Source organism: Archocentrus centrarchus, chromosome 1, assembly GCF_007364275.1.
Source record: "Archocentrus centrarchus isolate MPI-CPG fArcCen1 chromosome 1, fArcCen1, whole genome shotgun sequence".
NCBI lineage: Eukaryota > Metazoa > Chordata > Actinopteri > Cichliformes > Cichlidae > Archocentrus > Archocentrus centrarchus.
Window position 1 is genome coordinate 21,410,041 of NC_044346.1, and position 20,737 is coordinate 21,430,777.

Here is a 20,737-nt window from a genome sequence, read left to right on the forward strand (position 1 = left end):
CGGTATGATACGTACGGTATGTATGGTACATACGGTAGGTACGGTATGTATGTAATGGAATGTACGGTACAAAATAAATCTAAAAATTTTAAATGTATATAAAATATAACAAAAAATTTATAATATATGTACGGTATGGTACGTACGGTATGTACAGAAGGTACGGTATGAAAAATAAAAATATAATAAATATATAAAAATTAGAAATACAAATTTTAAATATATTATTAATATATTTATATATTTTCTATATTTATATAAATGTAAAAATAAAAAGATTAATATAAAAATATAAATACAAATTTATAATATATGTATTGTATGTATGTACAGTATGGTACATACTGTACGTACATATGATATGGATGTTGTGCAATGTACGGTATATACGGAAGGTATGGTATGGAATGTACGGTATGTACGATATGTATGTAATGGAATGTATGGTACATACGGTATGTATGGTATGTATGTAATGGAATGTATGGTACAAAAAAAATATAAATACAAATTTATAATATATGTATTGTATGTATGTACGGTATGGTACATACTGTACGTACATATGATATGGATGTTGTGGAATGTACGGTATATACGGAAGGTATGGTATGGAATGTACGGTATGTACGATATGTATGTAATGGAATGTACGGTACATATGGTATGTATGGTATGTATGTAATGGACTGTATGGTACAAAAAAAAATTTGAAATATAAATTTTAAATATATTATTAATATATTTATATAAATGTAAAAAGTAAAATATAAATAAAAATCTAAATAAAAATTTATAATATATGTATTGTATGTATGTACGGTATGGTACATAGTGTACGTACATATGATACGGAAGGTATGGTATAGAATGTACGGTATGTACGGAAGGTATCGTATGGAATGTACGGTATGTACGATATGTATGTAATGGAATGTACGGTACATACGGTATGTATGGTATGTATGTAATGGAATGTATGGTACAAAAAAAAATTAGAAATATAAATTTTAAATATATTGTTAATATATTTATATAAATGTAAAAAGTAAAATCTAAATAAAAATCTAAATAAAAATTTATAATATATGTATTGTATGTATGTACGGTCTGGTAATGTACGTACATATGATACGGAAGGTATGGTATGGAATGTATGGAATGTATGGTATGTACGGTACATACCGTATGTATGGTAAGTTTGGTAGGTACGGTATGATACGGTACATACGGTAGGTACGGTATGTATGTAATGGAATGTACGGTACATAATGTATGGAATGTACGGTATGTACGGTACATACCGTATGTTCGGTAAGTTCGGTACGTACGGTATGATACGTACGGTATGTATGGTACATACGGTATGTACGATATGTATGTAATGGAATGTATGGTACATACGGTATATATGGTATGTATGTAATGGAATGTACGGTACAAAAAAATATAAATACAAATTTATAATATATGTATTGTATGTATGTACGGTATGGTACATACTGTACGTACATATGATATGGATGTTGTGGAATGTACGGTATATACGGAAGGTATGGTATGGAATGTACGGTATGTACGATATGTATGTAATGGAATGTACGGTACATACGGTATGTATGGTATGTATGTAATGGACTGTATGGTACAAAAAAAAATTTGAAATATAAATTTTAAATATATTATTAATATATTTATATAAATGTAAAAAGTAAAATATAAATAAAAATCTAAATAAAAATTTATAATATATGTATTGTATGTATGTACGGTATGGTACATACTGTACGTACATATGATACGGAAGGTATGGTATGGAATGTACGGTATGTACGGTACATACCGTATGTATGGTAAGTTCGGTAGGTACGGTATGATACGTACGGTATGTATGGTACATACGGTAGGTACGGTATGTATGTAATGGAATGTACGGTACAAAATAAATCTAAAAAATTTATATGTATATAAAATATAACAAAAAATTTATAATATATGTACGGTATGGTACGTATGGTATGTACAGAAGGTACGGTATGAAAAATAAAAATATAATAAATATATAAAAATTAGAAATATAAATTTTAAATATATTATTAATATATTTATATATTTTCTATATTTATATAAATGTAAAAATAAAAAGATAAATATAAAAATATAAATACAAATTTATAATATATGTATTGTATGTATGTACAGTATGGTACATACTGTACGTACATATGATATGGATGTTGTGGAATGTACGGTATATACGGAAGGTATCGTATGGAATGTACGGTATGTACGATATGTATGTAATGGAATGTACGGTACATACGGTATGTATGTAATGGAATGTACGGTACAAAAAAATATAAATACAAATTTATAATATATGTATTGTATGTATGTACGGTATGGTACATACTGTACGTACATATGATATGGATGTTGTGGAATGTACGGATATATACGGAAGGTATGGTATTGAATGTACGGTATGTACGATATGTATGTAATGGAATGTACGGTACATACGGTATGTATGGTATGTATGTAATGGAATGTATGGTACAAAAAAAATTAGAAATATAAATTTTAAATATATTGTTAATATATTTATATAAATGTAAAAAGTAAAATATAAATAAAAATCTAAATAAAAATTTATAATATATGTATTGTATGTATGTACGGTCTGGTACTGTACGTACATATGATACGGAAGGTATGGTATGGAATGTACGGTATGTACGGTACATACCGTATGTATGGTAAGTTTGGTAGGTACGGTATGATACGGTACATACGGTAGGTACGGTATGTATGTAATGGAATGTACGGTACATAATGTATGGAATGTACGGTATGTACGGTACATACCGTATGTTCGGTAAGTTCGGTACGTACGGTATGATACGTACGGTATGTATGGTACATACGGTAGGTACGGTATGTATGTAATGGAATGTACGGTACAAAATAAATCAAAAAATTTTAAATGTATATAAAATATAACAAAAAATTTATAATATATGTACGGTATGGTACGTACGGTATGTACAGAAGGTACGGTATGAAAAATAAAAATATAATAAATATATAAAAATTAGAAATATAAATTTTAAATATATTATAAATATATTTATATATTTTCTATATTTATATAAATGTAAAAATAAAAAGATTAATATAAAAATATAAATACAAATGTATAATATATGTATTGTATGTATGTACAGTATGGTACTTACTGTACGTACATATGATATGGATGTTGTGGAATGTACGGTATATACGGAAGGTATGGTATGGAATGTACGGTATGTACGATATGTATGTAATGGAATGTATGGTACATACGGTATGTATGGTATGTATGTAATGGAATGTACGGTACAAAAAAAATATAAATACAAATTTATAATATATGTATTGTATGTATGTACGGTATGGTACATACTGTACGTACATATGATATGGATGTTGTGGAATGTACGGTATATACGGAAGGTATGGTATGGAATGTACGGTATGTACGATATGTATGTAATGGAATGTACGGTACATATGGTATGTATGGTATGTATGTAATGGACTGTATGGTACAAAAAAAATTTGAAATATAAATTTTAAATATATTATTAATATATTTATATAAATGTAAAAAGTAAAATAAAAATAAAAATCTAAATAAAAATTTATAATATATATATTGTATGTATGTACGGTATGGTACATAGTGTACGTACATATGATACGGAAGGTATGGTATGGAATGTACGGTATGGACGGTACATACCGTATGTATGGTAAGTTCGGTAGGTACGGTATGATACGTACGGTATGTATGGTACATACGGTAGGTACGGTATGTATGTAATGGAATGTACGGTACAAAAAAAATTTTGAAATATAAATTTTAAATATATTATTAATATATTTATATAAATGTAAAAAGTAAAATATAAATAAAAATCTAAATAAAAATTTATAATATATGTATTGTATGTATGTACGGTCTGGTAATGTACGTACATATGATACGGAAGGTATGGTATGGAATGTACGGTATGTACGGTACATACCGTATGTATGGTAAGTTTGGTAGGTACGGTATGATACGGTACATACGGTAGGTACGGTATGTATGTAATGGAATGTACGGTACATAATGTATGGAATGTACGGTATGTACGGTACATACCGTATGTTCGGTAAGTTCGGTACATACGGTATGATACGTACGGTATGTATGGTACATACGGTAGGTACGGTATGTATGTAATGGAATGTACGGTACAAAATAAATCTAAAAATTTTAAATGTATATAAAATATAACAAAAAATTTATAATATATGTACGGTATGGTACGTACGGTATGTACAGAAGGTACGGTATGAAAAATAAAAATATAATAAATATATAAAAATTAGAAATATAAATTTTAAATATATTATAAATATATTTATATATTTTCTATATTTATATAAATGTAAAAATAAAAAGATTAATATAAAAATATAAATACAAATTTATAATATATGTATTGTATGTATGTACAGTATGGTACATACTGTACGTACATATGATATGGATGTTGTGCAATGTACGGTATATACGGAAGGTATGGTATGGAATGTACGGTATGTACGATATGTATGTAATGGAATGTATGGTACATACGGTATGTATGGTATGTATGTAATGGAATGTACGGTACAAAAAAAATATAAATACAAATTTATAATATATGTATTGTATGTATGTACGGTATGGTACATACTGTACGTACATATGATATGGATGTTGTGGAATGTACGGTATATACGGAAGGTATGGTATGGAATGTACGGTATGTACGATATGTATGTAATGGAATGTACGGTACATACGGTATGTATGGTATGTATGTAATGGACTGTATGGTACAAAAAAAAAATTTGAAATATAAATTTTAAATATATTATTAATATATTTATATAAATGTAAAAAGTAAAATATAAATAAAAATCTAAATAAAAATTTATAATATATGTATTGTATGTATGTACGGTATGGTACATAGTGTACGTACATATGATACGGAAGGTATGGTATGGAATGTACGGTATGGACGGTACATACCGTATGTATGGTAAGTTCGGTAGGTACGGTATGATACGTACGGTATGTATGGTACATACGGTAGGTACGGTATGTATGTAATGGAATGTACGGTACAAAAAAAAATTTGAAATATAAATTTTAAATATATTATTAATATATTTATATAAATGTAAAAAGTAAAATATAAATAAAAATCTAAATAAAAATTTATAATATATGTATTATATGTATGTACGGTATGGTACATACTGTACGTACATATGATACGGAAGGTATGGTATGGAATGTACGGTATGTACGGTACATACCGTATGTATGGTAAGTTCGGTAGGTACGGTATGATTGTACGGTATGTATGGTACATACGGTAGGTACGGTATGTATGTAATGGAATGTACGGTACAAAATAAATCTAAAAAATTTATATGTATATAAAATATAACAAAAAATTTATAATATATGTACGGTATGGTATGTATGGTATGTACAGAAGGTACGGTATGAAAAATAAAAATATAATAAATATATAAAAATTAGAAATATAAATTTTAAATATATTATTAATATATTTATATATTTTCTATATTTATATAAATGTAAAAATAAAAAGATAAATATAAAAATATAAATACAAATTTATAATATATGTATTGTATGTATGTACAGTATGGTACATACTGTACGTACATATGATATGGATGTTGTGGAATGTACGGTATATACGGAAGGTATGGTATGGAATGTACGGTATGTACGATATGTATGTAATGGAATGTACGGTACATACGGTATGTATGGTATGTATGTAATGGAATGTACGGTACAAAAAAAATATAAATACAAATTTATATTAAAGCTGCAAGCAGCGATAATAGGCCCTCGCCGGCCGCCGCCCAAGCGCTGGTGCCGATTTGAACAGTCCTTTTCCGGCCGTGCCAGTTTTAGCGGGTTTTTTTTGGCTGCTACATGTGAAATTTTGAAATGGATGAATTAGCCAATTCATCCATTCAAGGAAAAAGATGCCATTTTCCGGACTTTGCCATGGCAACGTCTTACATATTACATCTTTTTGACCTGTAGGTTTGATGTTCAGGGAGATGTGGAGAATGCGTGTACCAAATTTCAGGCATTTGTATGCATTTTTGAGAAAGCAAGGGTCATTTTTCCATCGCAGAAATTTCACATTTTTTCCCATAGGGATAAAATGGGGCAGTTTTGGCACCGTCATTGGAACAGCGTCCAAAATATTACATAGGTGTGATTGACTTTTTTGATCAGGCTGACATCAGCAATCTGTGTACCAAATTTCATGTATTTCGGGCAAACTAAGCAGAAACTTTAGTATGGGGGATTTTTCGCTTTTTCCCATAGGGATAAAATGGGGCATTTCGGGCTCCACCATGACAACACAGTAGAAAATAGAGTATGGGTGTAATTGGCTTTTTTGATCAGGATGATGTCAGGAATGTTGACACAAATTTTCATGCATTTCAGACAAACTAAAATTCTGGACCTCCATACAAATTTTTGTTTGCTTCTGTAGGGGGCGCTATTGCACCTAGAAACTTGATTCCCTAATTGTGGGTTCAGGCCGGTTCAGTAAACAAGTTATTAAATTTTGAGGCTGATCGGCCAAAGATTGTGCGAACGAATGCACAAAGAAAATTGCGGCGAGAGACAAAAACGAAGACCAAATTCACGCGGTTGCCATGGCAACACCGTTGAATATTCTATAAAACCCCGAATAACTTTTGATGGCCCACTTCTCCAGATGATCCTGAGCGATTTTGGTGGCAGTCGGTTAAACGCCATAGGACAAGTTGATTCAAATACGAGGTGTGCAAAAATGTTGAATCGGCAAAGGTCAAAGTTCAATCCAAAATGTTTGACTCCCTGTTTGTCAGGCGGCAACTCCATAATGTAATTTTTTGTCGGGCTTCGTATGGTCTCTGTGTGACTCGAATTTTCGGAGTCTACGACAAAGTAAATTTTAGCCCCGCCCATAGGAATGCAAATTTTGAATTTTCCAGGGGGCGGGGCTTCACCATTTTTTTAAGTTTTTTAATGGCGCCATTAAAAAACAAAATTTTTCACCAGACCTGGCTTGTATGCAAAAATTGGTGAGTTTTCGTATATGTTCAGGGGTTCAAATTAGCGATCGTTTACTCAGAAAGAATAATAATAATAAAGAATAATAATAAGAAGAAGAAAAAGAAGAAAAATTCTAACGATTCCAATAATGCGCCAATCCAGTCACCTTCATATATACGTTTTCGGAAACGTCTCGACACGACCCACGTTGTCGTGAGGTCCATGGTCAATGACGAGCACGTTGCGCTCGTCATTGACCCACTTTCGTCGCGCAAGCTAGCTGCTGACGCTAACGATTTCAATTATGGGCTGCTCCATTCACCCCCATATATACGTTTTCGAGAAGCGTTCGACCTGACCTACCTTGTTTGAAGCGCTCGACTTTGACCCTTTTTCGTTTTTCGCGCGAGCGAATACAATAGGCTCCTCGCCGATCCCTTCGGGAGGCTCGGGCCTAAAAATAGCATTTAGTGGATTTTTTGGGGGGTTTTAACACAGTGGCGGGTCAGTTTGACCTGAGGACAAAAGGAGGGTTAAATGAGGAGGTCAACATTAAATAACCATGTATAAAGTTTTGTTAACCTGTCTGAACATCGGAAACTTTTGGTATTCCCTGGTTTTGTGGTGCCACTAAGGATATCTGTAGGGTGCAAAACCAAAGGAAAGGTTCTTTTTATTACAACTCTAAAATGCTATACTCCAACTTTCATAGCAGCACTTATTTTATTAAGGATTACAATGCATATTTTATGTAAATCCTTTCAAATACAGTACCAGTTAAAAGTTTGGGCACACCTTCTAATTCAGTAATGCAAAAGTCATCCAAACTATGAAGAAATACATATGGAATTATTTAGTAAACAAAAGAAGTGTTAAACAAACCAGAATATTTTATATTTTAGATTCTTCAAAGTAGGCATCTCTTGCTTAGATGATAGCTTTGGACATCTTGGTATTTTCTCAGTCAGCGCTTTATGAGGTAGTCACCTGCACCTTGTCAATTGTTAATTTCTTGAATTTCTTGCCCTCTTAATGTGTTTGAGACCATCAGTTGTGTTGTGAAGAGGTAGAGTTGGTAATGTTCTAAACAATATTTCGGCAAGAACTACTCAACTGAGTAAAGAAAAATGTCAGTCCATCATTACTTTAAGAAATGAAGGTCAGTCAATCTAAAAGATTTCAAGAACTTTGAAAGTATCCTCAAGTGCAGTCGCAAAGACCATCAGACACGATAAAACTGGCCCTCATCAGGACTGCCCCAGGAAAAGAAGACCAAGAATTCCCTCTATTGCACAGGATAAGTTCATCAGTTACCAGCTTTAGAAACCACAAGTTATCAGCACCCCAGATATGAGCCCACCTAAATGATTCATAAAGTACAAGTAGCACACACATCTCAACGTCAACTGTTCAGAGAAGACTGCGTGAATCTGGACTTTGTGGTCGAATTGCTGCAAAGAAGCCACTTCTAAGGAAGAACAACAAGAGGGGGAGAATGGTTTGAGCCAAGGAACACAAGGAATGGACATTAGACCAGTGGAAATCTGTTCTTTGGTCTGATGAGTCCAAATTTGAGATTTTTGGTTGCAAACCCCATGTCTTTGTAAGATGCAGAAAAGGTGAGTGGATGGTTCCTACATGTGTAGTTCCCACCATGAAGTATGGAGGAGGAAGTGTGATGGTATGGGGGTGCTTTGCTGGTGACACTGTTGACAATTTATTCAAAATCCAAGGCACACTTACCCAGCATGGCTACCACAGCATTCTGCATGTTCCTACCATCCCATCTGGTTTGCGCTTAGTGGGACCATCATTTGTTTTTCAACAGGACAATGACCCCAAACACACCTCCAGGCTATGTAAGGGCTATTTGACCAAGAAAGAGGGGGATGGAGTGTTGTGTCAGATAACCTGGCCTCCGCAATCACCTGATCTAAACCCAACTGAGACGTTTGGGATGAGTTGGACCGCAGAGTGAAGGCAAAGCAGCCAACAAGTGCTCAGCACCTGGGAACTCCTTCAAGACTGTCGGAAAACCATTTCAGGTGATTACTTTATGAAGCTGATTGAGAGAATGCCAAGAGTGTGCAAAGCTGTAATTAAAGTAAAAAGTGTAGTAAGTTTACTACATGATTCCTTATGTGTTCCTTCATAGTCTGGAAAACTTCAGTATTAATTTACAATGTAGGAAAAAAAAAATTGAATGAGAAGGTGTGTCCAAACCTTTGACTGGAACTGTATATTACAACACTGAAGGCACTGTATGCATCAAGCATAAAATCGACCCTTTTGGTTTACATATTTGCCTAACAAACAAAACATCCCTGGTTCAGTTCTGGGAAAAGATATAAATCCTTTTGCAGCCGAGTCAAGCAGAGCATCCAGCATAAAACGTCTGCCAAAAGAAACACGCACAGCCACCCACTGTGGTGACATCTTGTAAGTAAGGGCGATTCTAGACAAAGCACATGGACTTGATTATTCTCAGTTCCAGTAAGCCGTGAATTGGGTTATGCAAGACCTCCTCTGAGTTGCAGCCATCAACATTATGACCATGCTACTGCTTTGGCATGTCATAATGGTCTTCTACAATTTCAAAAGACGTAACCACATACAACACTACACACTTGTAGATTTTTATTCTCAGCTATTGATACACTGCAGCCATTTTGTTTTCTGTATTTTTGAATTTTGATACAGTAATACATGCCTTTAGAGATATTTATTTATATATGCACTGTATATGTATATAACTGTCATCATCACAGAGAAGGGATGCTGATTCTTGAAATTATAAGCATATCTGTCACAGTGAATCTCCACTAATTTGCATTTTACATTTTTTTCTAAATCACATAATAATCAGTGATAGTGAAATAAATACATTGCATGTTGTAAATACAAACAGTAGCGATGCTCCGAGCTGTGAATAATCATATATTTAAGCTCTGAAATGGCTTCCTTACAGATGTGTCTGGTGTATCATTATCTTGCATTCATCACCTGTCCCTCCACAATGGGACTATCCCTGTGGCTAATATATACTGTACGCAGTGCACGGAAAGCATGTAGGTGTCCTCTTCTGACATTCAGGAGTGCAAAAGCAATTTGTGGAAAATAAATATTTCTTTTCTTTGCTGACAGAAACTGCCACCCACTCTTTAACTACACACAGAATCATTCACTCACAAACATAAATCACAGAACTGCCCGTGTGTACTTCAACAATCCAATTCAAAAGATAAACTAAAAAAGCTTTACATAAATAAAACAGTGAGTGTATTACCACATATGTAATATCAGAAAAAATGTCTGTGATTATTCCATTCCCCAGTAATGAATTCTGAGGGGCTGAATTGCTAAATAATTTCTGTATACTAAACAGTAAAATGAACCCAAAAATACAAAAAACAGAACAAAACAGAAACTTGAATAAGACATCTGCAAACATCTTAAAACACCTAACTCAACCAAACATAAAGCATCTACAGTCAAGCCTTACTCACACATGCATTCATCCCCTCCATACAGTGTAAGTTAAGGTCAACAATTTTAGCTAAAACATAATAATAAAGACTGAAAGACACACTGAAGGTAAAGAAAGGCAGAAAGACAATCCACACAACAACAAAGCAGTCAAAGCTGGGATCAAACTGACAGATGTTGATTAGTCATGCCTGTTAACTTCACATGAGTGATTATTAATTCCTAGGCTACAGATGTCAGTAATGTTGAGATTAAATATAAGATATAATTCCCAAAGACAGATTACACATAGTCTACACGAAACACAACAGCAGCAGTTAAATTCTGTGTCAGTACAGTCTGATTTTTCTGTTTGTGACATCTTGATCATCTAAATCAAAAAAAGCAGAGAGGCTAGTACAGTGAGTGAGAGATTTTTTTTTTTTTTTTTTCACAAAGGATTATCTGTGAAACTCGAGTTGTGAGAGGCAGTGCAATGTGAAATATCGTCTTTCAGTCCAAGCACCTACTCAGAGAGCAGTACCAGTGTTTAGTAGGTAAAGTGTTCTTTACCTTCTGGAGGTTTGTGTGTTATTATGTTTGGTGTGTTATGGGGAGAGTGTTGCTCTGTTTTCTTTGTGTGTTTTGTTGCTCTACCACAGGATAAAGACAAAAATATCAGACAACTCAAGTTGGAAAGTAAAACAATCAAGAAAACAACAAAAGGCTTTCTTTGGTCACAAAAAGGCAAAAAAAAAAAGAAAAAAAAAAGAAAGAAAGAAAGGAAAAGAAAACATTTGAAACATGTAAAGAAACTCAGAAATACTTTAACACCATGCAGGGAAGAAAACTCCAAATCAAGAACAAAAGATCATCTTCCAGGTCCTAAGTGGGAAGACTGCAGTAGCTTTGAAGTGCCTTTGTGCACACTAGGATTGCATGTGACTAATGCATAGGATTAGCCGGGATTTTAGCATGGACAGAACCAGGGAGTTGGGTAGAGTGCTCTTTCACTCTTCCTTCTCCTCTTTGTCCTCATCATTGTCCTTTTCTTCTTTGTAGTAGTGGTGAAAGAGCTGGTGGAGATGCTGTTGGAGATCACGGGTTTTCGATCCTTTTCTGGGGTGGTCCACTCGCTCTTGAACGACCTGTTTGCGCTGCCCAGCTCCCTCAACCACTGTTCGTGTGAGAGTGTGACCTTTATGCAGACGGGCCCTGGAGAAGCAGCGAGGGGAAATAGATAAGGAAAGATCAGCGTCTTTTAAAAAAATGCACCTGTGGAAACTAAAGGATGTGCTGTAGATATAGATGTGTTATGGGAGAAAAAAAACCCCACATACATATTACAACAACAGTCTCCTCAAGGCATTTGATATGGTAATGTGAAAACCCTACAGTGTTCTGGAGAAAACTCCCATGAAGCACTTTGTGATGGTGGGAAGGAAAACCTCCCTTTTAACAGGAAGAAACCTCTGGCAGAACCAGATTCAGGAAGGCGCAGCCATCAACCCTGACTGGTGGGAATGGGTGTGTGGGGCTTGGGGGGCTAAGGAGCGCATAGGAAGACAGGACAAAGACACATGATGGGGGAGAAGACAAAAAATCCATGACATGCTGCAGCAGTATATAAACACATGGGGAGTGAAAAGAGGTGAGTGGACAAGAAATGCTCAGTGTATCACAAGAAGTCCCACAGCAGTCTGAGCCTATAGCAGCATAACAAAGGGATGATTCAGGTTTACCTGATCCAGCCCTAACTAGGAAAATGAATATTATCAAATATTAGTAAATATTAGTAAGACACACACACACACACAGTTGCACTCCAGCATGTGCACACCTCCTGACCACATTTCCATCCTCTTTGACAATCTCTCTTTCTACCATATGAGGGAGCTCTATTCCACTAAAACCACTTAGATAACCAAGTGCCTGAAAAGCAGAAAACACAATCTCTTAATTTATAGTGATTAAATTATAAAAACAGAAACTGGAAATAATGGTGACAATAAGGGTGACAAAGTGTATAAAAACCTTTTTGAAGTCATCCTGGGCTGTAGGGAGGTCAGAGGCCAAAGACTGATCACCATGGTGTGCCACTGTCCTTTCACCCTCCAACACTATTGTCCTTTCTGTGTGACTGACCTTACGGCCATCAGCTGTCTCCTGCCTTGATGATGAGGAACCCTCACATTCAGTAAACGTCACCTAGGTCCAAAAAAGTTTATTTAGCTGTACTTTATATGGCAATATCAGTACAAATGTTATGCCTGCGATTTTCTGTGAAAAATAAACAAACATGAAAGTCCAACAGAAAACAAAAACAGTTTGAAGGAGGAAACCTGCAATACACACACCTCTGTGTGACCCCCCTCACTTTTCAGGACTGTCCGCTTCACCACCTTAGAATACCCATCTCCTTCCGCTGCAGGAACAGACCCCTGAGGAGCTCCTTCTAACGACATCTCTTCACGCTCCACACCATCCGCGGAAACACACTTGCGAATAATTTTACGGGTAACCTGAGCGAGATAATGCATTTAAAGACTATCAGGAAATGAAGCATTCACTGATGGAAACAGATGACCAAACTAAATATTCTACTGGAATATAAATAAATATACACAAAAAACAGTGTTGTCGGTACTTAAATGGAGCAATGATGCTACAAAGAACCTTTCCTTTACATTGACAAATTTACTTTGTTAGAATTAACTTTTTAAGGTCTCTCCCAGTTTAAATACTGTCATACTGTACACATTTTTCTTTACCTTTTTGACAACTATATGTCCATTTTCATCTGTGTACTTTTCTTCTGATGCTGACTGGGCAGGGAGGTCAGGCATTTCATCGGCCTATGAGGGAAACAAGACACATAATAATCAGAAAAGCTAACATGGGTCAGTGTGACATTCATGTCCTTAATTGACAAATTAATGCAACCGCATGTTAGAAAGAAAAAAGGGCACAAACCATTAAGGCAGTAATTCAATGAGAAAACAGGGACTTTGGGAAACAGGAAACAAACTTGCATTTTCAGGGGTATGTTGTCAAATAAACCAACAAAAGAAAGAAGAAGTTCTCACAGCAGCACATAACTGTTCAGACGTGTTTATCGAGTGGCGTGTTTTGAAATTTTCACCCATTTTCATCCATTCTAATAAGATTAAAGGTTGTTAGAAACATTTGTAACTTGACAGTTAAAGTTTTTAGCTTTCATTTAGTTGCCACGCTGGTTTCAAACACCATCAGTCATGCTAAATCAAATACCTGAATGACAACTTTCCTTCGTACTATTCTGGTGGTCAAAAAGTCTTCATCTGAACTTTCTGACATTGATCCAAGCTCGGTGGTGATCTCCTGACCAAGCAACACAAATCCACTGACATTTAATGAATGACAACATGAATGCTAGGTTTGCAGGAAAGCAAGCAAAAAGCAGAGTGATATGTTGTGCTTTCAAATGATTGCATGTCACAGTTGTTTTGTACATTGAAAGTACAACATGGCAGTCTGTAATTTGTAATTAAAACTAACAAACAAATAAAAAACACCATGCTTTCACCTAGATAACAATAAATGTGCCTATTGCTGAAAAAAGTAGCTTATGTTATCACTGAGTGAACCTACTAGTTACAGGCAGCAAAGTGACATGCTAAGTTAGGATTGGTTAAATCTGAAATCAAAACAAAATAAGGGTAATAAGGAGTTTTGGATCCCATTCATGTGGTTAGAGGGTTACCAGCAGTCATTCCTCTCTGAAGCAATTATAGTAATTTGGCCAAGCTCAGCTCTGGGGAAAACACTTGCAGGTTTTTTTTTTTTTTTACCAACTCTCATCTTACCCTGGTTAGAGATTTATCAGTATCATGATATGCTCCAGTTTCACAGACAGGTGGTGGTTGTGAAGTCCTACACAAGGTGAATTCTTCATCTGACGTTTCTTGCATTTCTTCTCTCTTTACATTAACATGATAAAGAGGCTCATGGACAAAAGAAGCATCCTCATAATCTTCACTTCCAGAAGACGACAACAGTTTTTGATTCAACTTTTCCAGCACCTGAGGTTGATCCTGGGTTTGACCTCCACTTGACCTAGCTCTTGTCTCAGGTTCATCAGGATCAGGCTCAGAGAAATCGGACGAAGCCTGTTTGCAGTCAAAGTAAGACTCTGGATCTGAATATTCAAAGGTTGGACTGTCTGCACCACTACGCACTGTATGAGTGTATCCTGGAGGTATTTGAGTGTAGCTAGATGAAACAGAGGAGACCTCTGCATAGCCAGGTGGGAAGCTGAACTCTTCATCGGATGCTGAGAAAGAATCAGTTTTCGGTTTGACTGAAGAAGACTGAGAGTCAAAACATTCATCGTCTACTGAAGTCAGAGATCCTTCTGAACGGTGTTCACTGGTCCTGTCCTCATCTGAGGATATTTTCAAATTTCCCGAGGAGGGGTTTGCCATCAGCTCCTCAAAGCTAAAACATCTTGCAGATATAACTGTCTCGGGAGTCAAATCAGAAAGAGACTGTGAAGACAAATCTTCATTATGAATACTGTCACCAGAGGCTACTGCCCATAAATGAAGTCGATCCTGGACACTCTGTGATTCTTCTGTCACACCTTTCACGTCATTAGATGGTGTATCTGATTCATGTCTTTTTTGACTTTGAAGAATGTCAGTTGTAGAGTCTTCCCAACAGATATTGTTCTCAAGTATCTCAGACTTGCTCTTTGCAGCAACTGAAGGAAATTGCTGAGTATCCTTTAGATCATGTTTGCTTAACTGGAATGCATCCACATGAAAACTTGAATCTAGTGGTTCGTCCATGTTTTCACAAAGTCTTTGGGGAGATTCTGGATTTGAAAGGGATTCATTAGAGGACTCGGGACTGTCTTTATGAAGACCAGAGCTCGATGGTACACTTGTGCCAGTTTCTGTTACATCGGGAAGTACTGAGACCACTTCATGTTCAAGTTGAATGGATGTATGTAAATGTGGAGCTTTGGTGACTGCTATGTTTGGGTTATCTACTGCAAGCTGTGCAACAGATGATAGACTGATTTTTAGTGTATCACTATATTCTACAGGACCCTGATCCTGAAGCAAGAAGTCTTTGATCTCATGCATTTCTTTAACTTCAGGGATCTCATTGGTGGATTCAGATGAATACGAGTCAGATGCCTCTGGTCTAAACTTAAGTTTCATCTCCTCCAGATCTGACAGAAGCTGGTCAAGCTGAGGGGACCCAGACTCTGTTGGTGTTGATGTGGATTTTGAGGAACTGACAGTAGTACCATCTGGGCAATCTTGAACTGTATGACAAACTGATTCTGTTGCCACCAAGCCTGGTGTAACTAACCCAGAATCTTCACTTAGTGTGGGGAATGACTTTTTGTCTTTTTCCTGTGGTGCACTAGTTTGATTAGTGAATGCGATATCATATTCTGTTTTACTTATATCAAAGGTAGACGGAATAGGTAATTCTAGTTTTTCAGTGGAAATCGCATTTGAATCATGTAATAATGATGGGGACTCTGCTGGAAAGACCTGCCTTTGTCCTAAATCAACATTTTTTTGTTGTGAATCTTGTGAAAGATTTGTCTTGGAAGATGCAGGTGATACCTGAAAGAAATGGTACAATGGAGTGGGAATTAAAAATAAATATCATTGGTGGTTTCTTTGCTGATGCAAGGAAGACTCAAATGAAACATGCATTTTTCAAGGACAGGTTGTTCTAAACATGAGAGCAGTGAGCAATGTCTGAAATGATGAAGTTCACTTGTAGCCCACATGCATATAGAACAGAACTATTAACATATTATTAAGAAATATGTTAATAAAATATATTTAACAAGCAGCATGAGGTTTAAAAAGCATGACATGAGCAATTCAGATGCACATAGATATTTTTGAATCTAATTGACAACACATTATAATACAAACATGATCATTTGGCACAAATTAATAATCAAAGATTTTATGTACTGTGAAGATGGACATGCTATTTTGCACTTCTAAGAAAATAGTCACTTCCATGTCATACTGTAAGGTCAATCACCCATCAGTTTGCATTATTCTAATGATAATTCCCCTATTACAAAAACCCCTCCCAAATTACAAAAGCTTCACAAAGAAAACTACAGTTACATCAGGTGAAGATTAGAATCAACACAACCAACCCAAGGTGTTGTGTCCTCTGCCAAGACATCTGAGAAAGCAACATTTGTGGGTTTTAAATTTAACTTATTTGACTTATATGGGAATTGGTCATTGAGCATTACATGTGCAATTGGAGCTGTATTTTTATTTTTAATGTTTTTGAATAAAACATTGGGAGGATGTACCTACAAAGAGGAAGAAAAATATTATCTGTGCCAATTTAAGACTTCTGTGGTTGTTAACTGAACAGCTAAACACGGCTAAGAAACGTATTGCAACTACAAAAAATAAAAAGCTCATGTCACTAGGCAGCATCTTGGTAATTTTAATTAGTTTTGCTTCAGGGAAAGATCATTCCATCTATTCTAATGCAAACATGCCATGGTAAATGAGCCATTGCTTGTTATTAGTGGAAGCTACTTCTTCCAAAATCAGCACTGCATTCAATGATATGCAACAGCTTGAGCTGCCTTACCAAACCAAGGATTTTTTTTTCTCTTGAACTTGATCGTGGATTTTCTTTTCATGTCTTTTCATATACTTGGGAAGACAAATCTTAGACATGTGATATAGTTGTGTCCATTCTTTTTCGTACACAATTTGCATTCATTTCATGAATTCTTTCCTTGCTTGAGGTTGTTCATGGAAAGCCTCCTCCAGCCAGGTAGCATGATGAAAACCATCATTTTCTACAGATGGCTTGTGACTCAAAAATAGCTAAAACTGGCTATACTGTGTGGTTTATTCTGATTTAGTATATATTCTTTGGCATTCAGTGAAAAGGCTTGATTAAAAAAAAACAAACAAATGAAAAATGGTTATCTGCATCGTAGGAAGGAGCTATGGATTCTGTTTCAGATGTTCTAGTTTGTGTAGTCTTTGTTTCAAGATATGTATATGTGACTAACTACTGTAGAGTGAGATAGTTCAGAATTCTGTAATCTATCTGAATGCTTTCCTTTTTTTCTCTTCTAATTTCATGAAACCCCCAACAGGTTGCAACAGATGGCTGTCCCTCCCTGAGCCTGGTTCTGCCAGAGGTCTCTTCCTCCTAAAAGGGAGTTCTTCCTTTCCACTGGTTGCTCAAAGGGGATCATATGATGTTAGGGTTGTATCTATAACATTATATTTTATGAACAGTGTCTTTACCTTGCAATATAAAGCACTCTCATATCACCACTGTTGTAAATTGGCATTATATAAATTAAAAAACTTGCACTCAATCAGGTATGATGCCTGCAAAATTACAAGATCTGCCATTTTGACATTGTCACATTTCTTCTGAAATTCTTAAAATACCATTTAATAAGAATAAGAACAACTTTATTGATCCCATAGGGAAATTCATATGTCTGACATAGCTCATCTGCTATTTGCATGAGAATTGAAAAGCCTGATGGCTTGTGGGTACAAATGATTTTCTGTATTTCTCCATTGTAAAATGGAGAAAGAGGAGTCTTCAGAACTGATGTTTTTTGTCCCATAAAGATGTTATAGACTGGGTGATCAGAGTTGTTCAGAATGGCTTCTAACATCTTTAATGTGAATTTTTTTCACAACTGCTCTCATGTCCATTCTGGCTTGAATTACACAGTGAGCTTTCCACATTAGTTGGTCCAGTCTCCTTGCATCCTTGTTTCTGATGCTGCCACCCCAGCAGACTGCAGCATAGAACAACACACTTGCCACCACAGAGTAATGGAACATCTTCAGCAGATGTCAAAAGATCTAATTTTTCTTAACAAAAAAAGATGGCTCTACCCCTTGTATAGTTCATCTGTATTCAGGGACCAGTATAGTTTGTTATCTTGGTGTAAACCTAGATATTTATATTTTTTTACCACCTCTACGTCCACACCACAAACCTTCACAGGCTGTAGGGGGGGCGGCAATCTTCAGAAATCTACTATCACTTCTTTCGTCTTAGAGGTGTTCAATATGAAGCGACTTTTGTGACTCCAGTCACTGAGGGCAATAACAAGATCCCTATATTCAGATTCCTTTCCATTCCTGATACACGCCACAATGGCAGTGTCATCCGAGAATTTTTTGATGTGGCAGGACTCTAAATTGTATTTGAAGTCTAGTCTGCTGTATACAAGGTGAAAAGGAATGGAACCAAGACACTCCCCTGTGGAGCGCCTGTTAAAACAACATGTCTAATATTGGGTAGGTCCCCAGCAAAACACTTATGATCCATTGGGGCATGCACATGGGAACTCAGGGTGTATTATTAGGTGTCTGACTGGTTGCACTGCACAATATCACCCCTTTTCCACAAATGTGGCCTGCATTTCCAGCATTAAACACCAAAACTTGTTATAAAATGAGCTCAGCAGACTGGCATGGATCAGCCCAGTATTAGGGGACATGACGAGTTTGGTACTTATAACACAAAGCTTATGAACGGAACATAAAACTTCAAATTTAGCACTTGAAGTGCAGCCACATTCACTAAATAAGGCAGCAGTGGATAACACCAAAGGACTGGTTCTTATACAGCACTTTTCTACTTGAACACTCAAAGTGCTTTATACAACTTGTCTTCATTTATGCATTCACAGACATACAAGCACTTCTATGTCTAAGTATTTTAAACATTTGCACACAGACAGAGCTTTATCAGTGAGGTAAAGAACATAAGGACTGAGGAATAATTGATACTCAGAATATATAGTACCAGTTAAAAGGTTGCAAACACTCATTCATTCATAGGGATGGGTGAGTGTGTCCAAACATTATACTGGTCTAAGGGAATGCACACATGGCATCACAACTTAACTGCCAAAAGGCAGGATTAGGGGTGCTGCAAGTATGGCAATGCAGGAGTATGATATCCCACAGGCAATATCTATAATACCAAATAATGTAATACTGAAAGGTGAAAGTTAAAAAAACATTGAAAAATATGTTCTCTTGTTCTGCAGTTTCAGTTGCTATTAGAGTAGTATATTTTGTGATGTAGAAATTACTTTACTAAACTTGTTGAAAAGTTTCAGCCAGTCGTACATCACAACAACAACATTTTCCCTTATACATTGGATCAAAAAGCTGTGATATTAGTTTGTAAAATAAAGGCTTGTTTGTGATGGTATGTGGTGGTGGTTCCTTAAGAAATTTAATTTCAAATGACTGTGATGACATGGAATGCAAAGATGGAACATGGAGCTGGGCATGACTTTTCTGTGACTCATGGAGCGAGACCAAGTTCTTGAAAGATAAGGGTTTAAAGTCGGATGAAAAAGCCTTGACCAAATTTGACTTTTCTGTGAAAGGATAACATGTGTGGCTTTCAAATGAAGATCCATTATCAATATTTGTATATGGTGTAACAGAAAACAAATGTGGGGATGCAGTGAAAGTTTCGTCAGCTAAGTGTTTGGATTCAAGATCTGAAGAGCACTGTTTACATTGTTTATCACTCAAATCGAAATTTTCAGTCTCTGACACTGCTGAAAGAGGTGAGGCAGTGTGATTGTTAGAACTTTGCAAGTAATAGTTACAATGTTGACCGTTTAATTGACAAAAACTCAGCTGAACACAGTGTTGAACTGATGGCACAGACACTAGAGAGGAAACTGGGTGACTGGGTGAACACAATTTTCTGTTGCTGGCTAACAAATCCAGTTCAACATTGGATGAACTAGATTGCACAACCTCTGCATAGGTCAAAGGTCTTGTAGCAAACAGCAAAGGTGACGCTTTTACACTTACGCCTGAGTGTTTAGCTTCAACACTCGAAGAATGGGAATCTGGTGAATCTGGTCTCTCGTCCTCAAACATTTGGGCAAAACAGGATTCAAAATCCTCAACATCAGACGCTGTTGAAAGAGGTGATGCGGCTCTATTGTCAGAATATTGCAAGTAGTAGTTACAATGTTGACTGTATATTGGACTCAGCATCACGGAAGAAGAATGAGAACAT

General features: G+C 35.7%; 1 protein-coding gene across 1 annotated transcript in view; it reads right to left on the reverse strand.

Moving 5' to 3' along the window:
- Positions 1 to 9,818: 9,818 nt before the first annotated feature.
- The window catches only part of ank2a (ankyrin 2a, neuronal), a 93,848-nt gene continuing 82,929 nt past the window's right edge, over positions 9,819 to 20,737 (reverse strand). The window contains exons 45-49 of the mRNA XM_030734370.1: positions 13,423 to 13,506; positions 13,009 to 13,173; positions 12,686 to 12,859; positions 12,492 to 12,583; positions 9,819 to 11,866 (exon numbers count right to left, since the gene is read on the reverse strand). Of these exons, the coding sequence (XP_030590230.1) occupies positions 11,662 to 11,866; positions 12,492 to 12,583; positions 12,686 to 12,859; positions 13,009 to 13,173; positions 13,423 to 13,506 (720 nt within the window). The 3' untranslated portion in view covers positions 9,819 to 11,661. The remainder of the gene's footprint in view (positions 11,867 to 12,491; positions 12,584 to 12,685; positions 12,860 to 13,008; positions 13,174 to 13,422; positions 13,507 to 20,737) is intronic.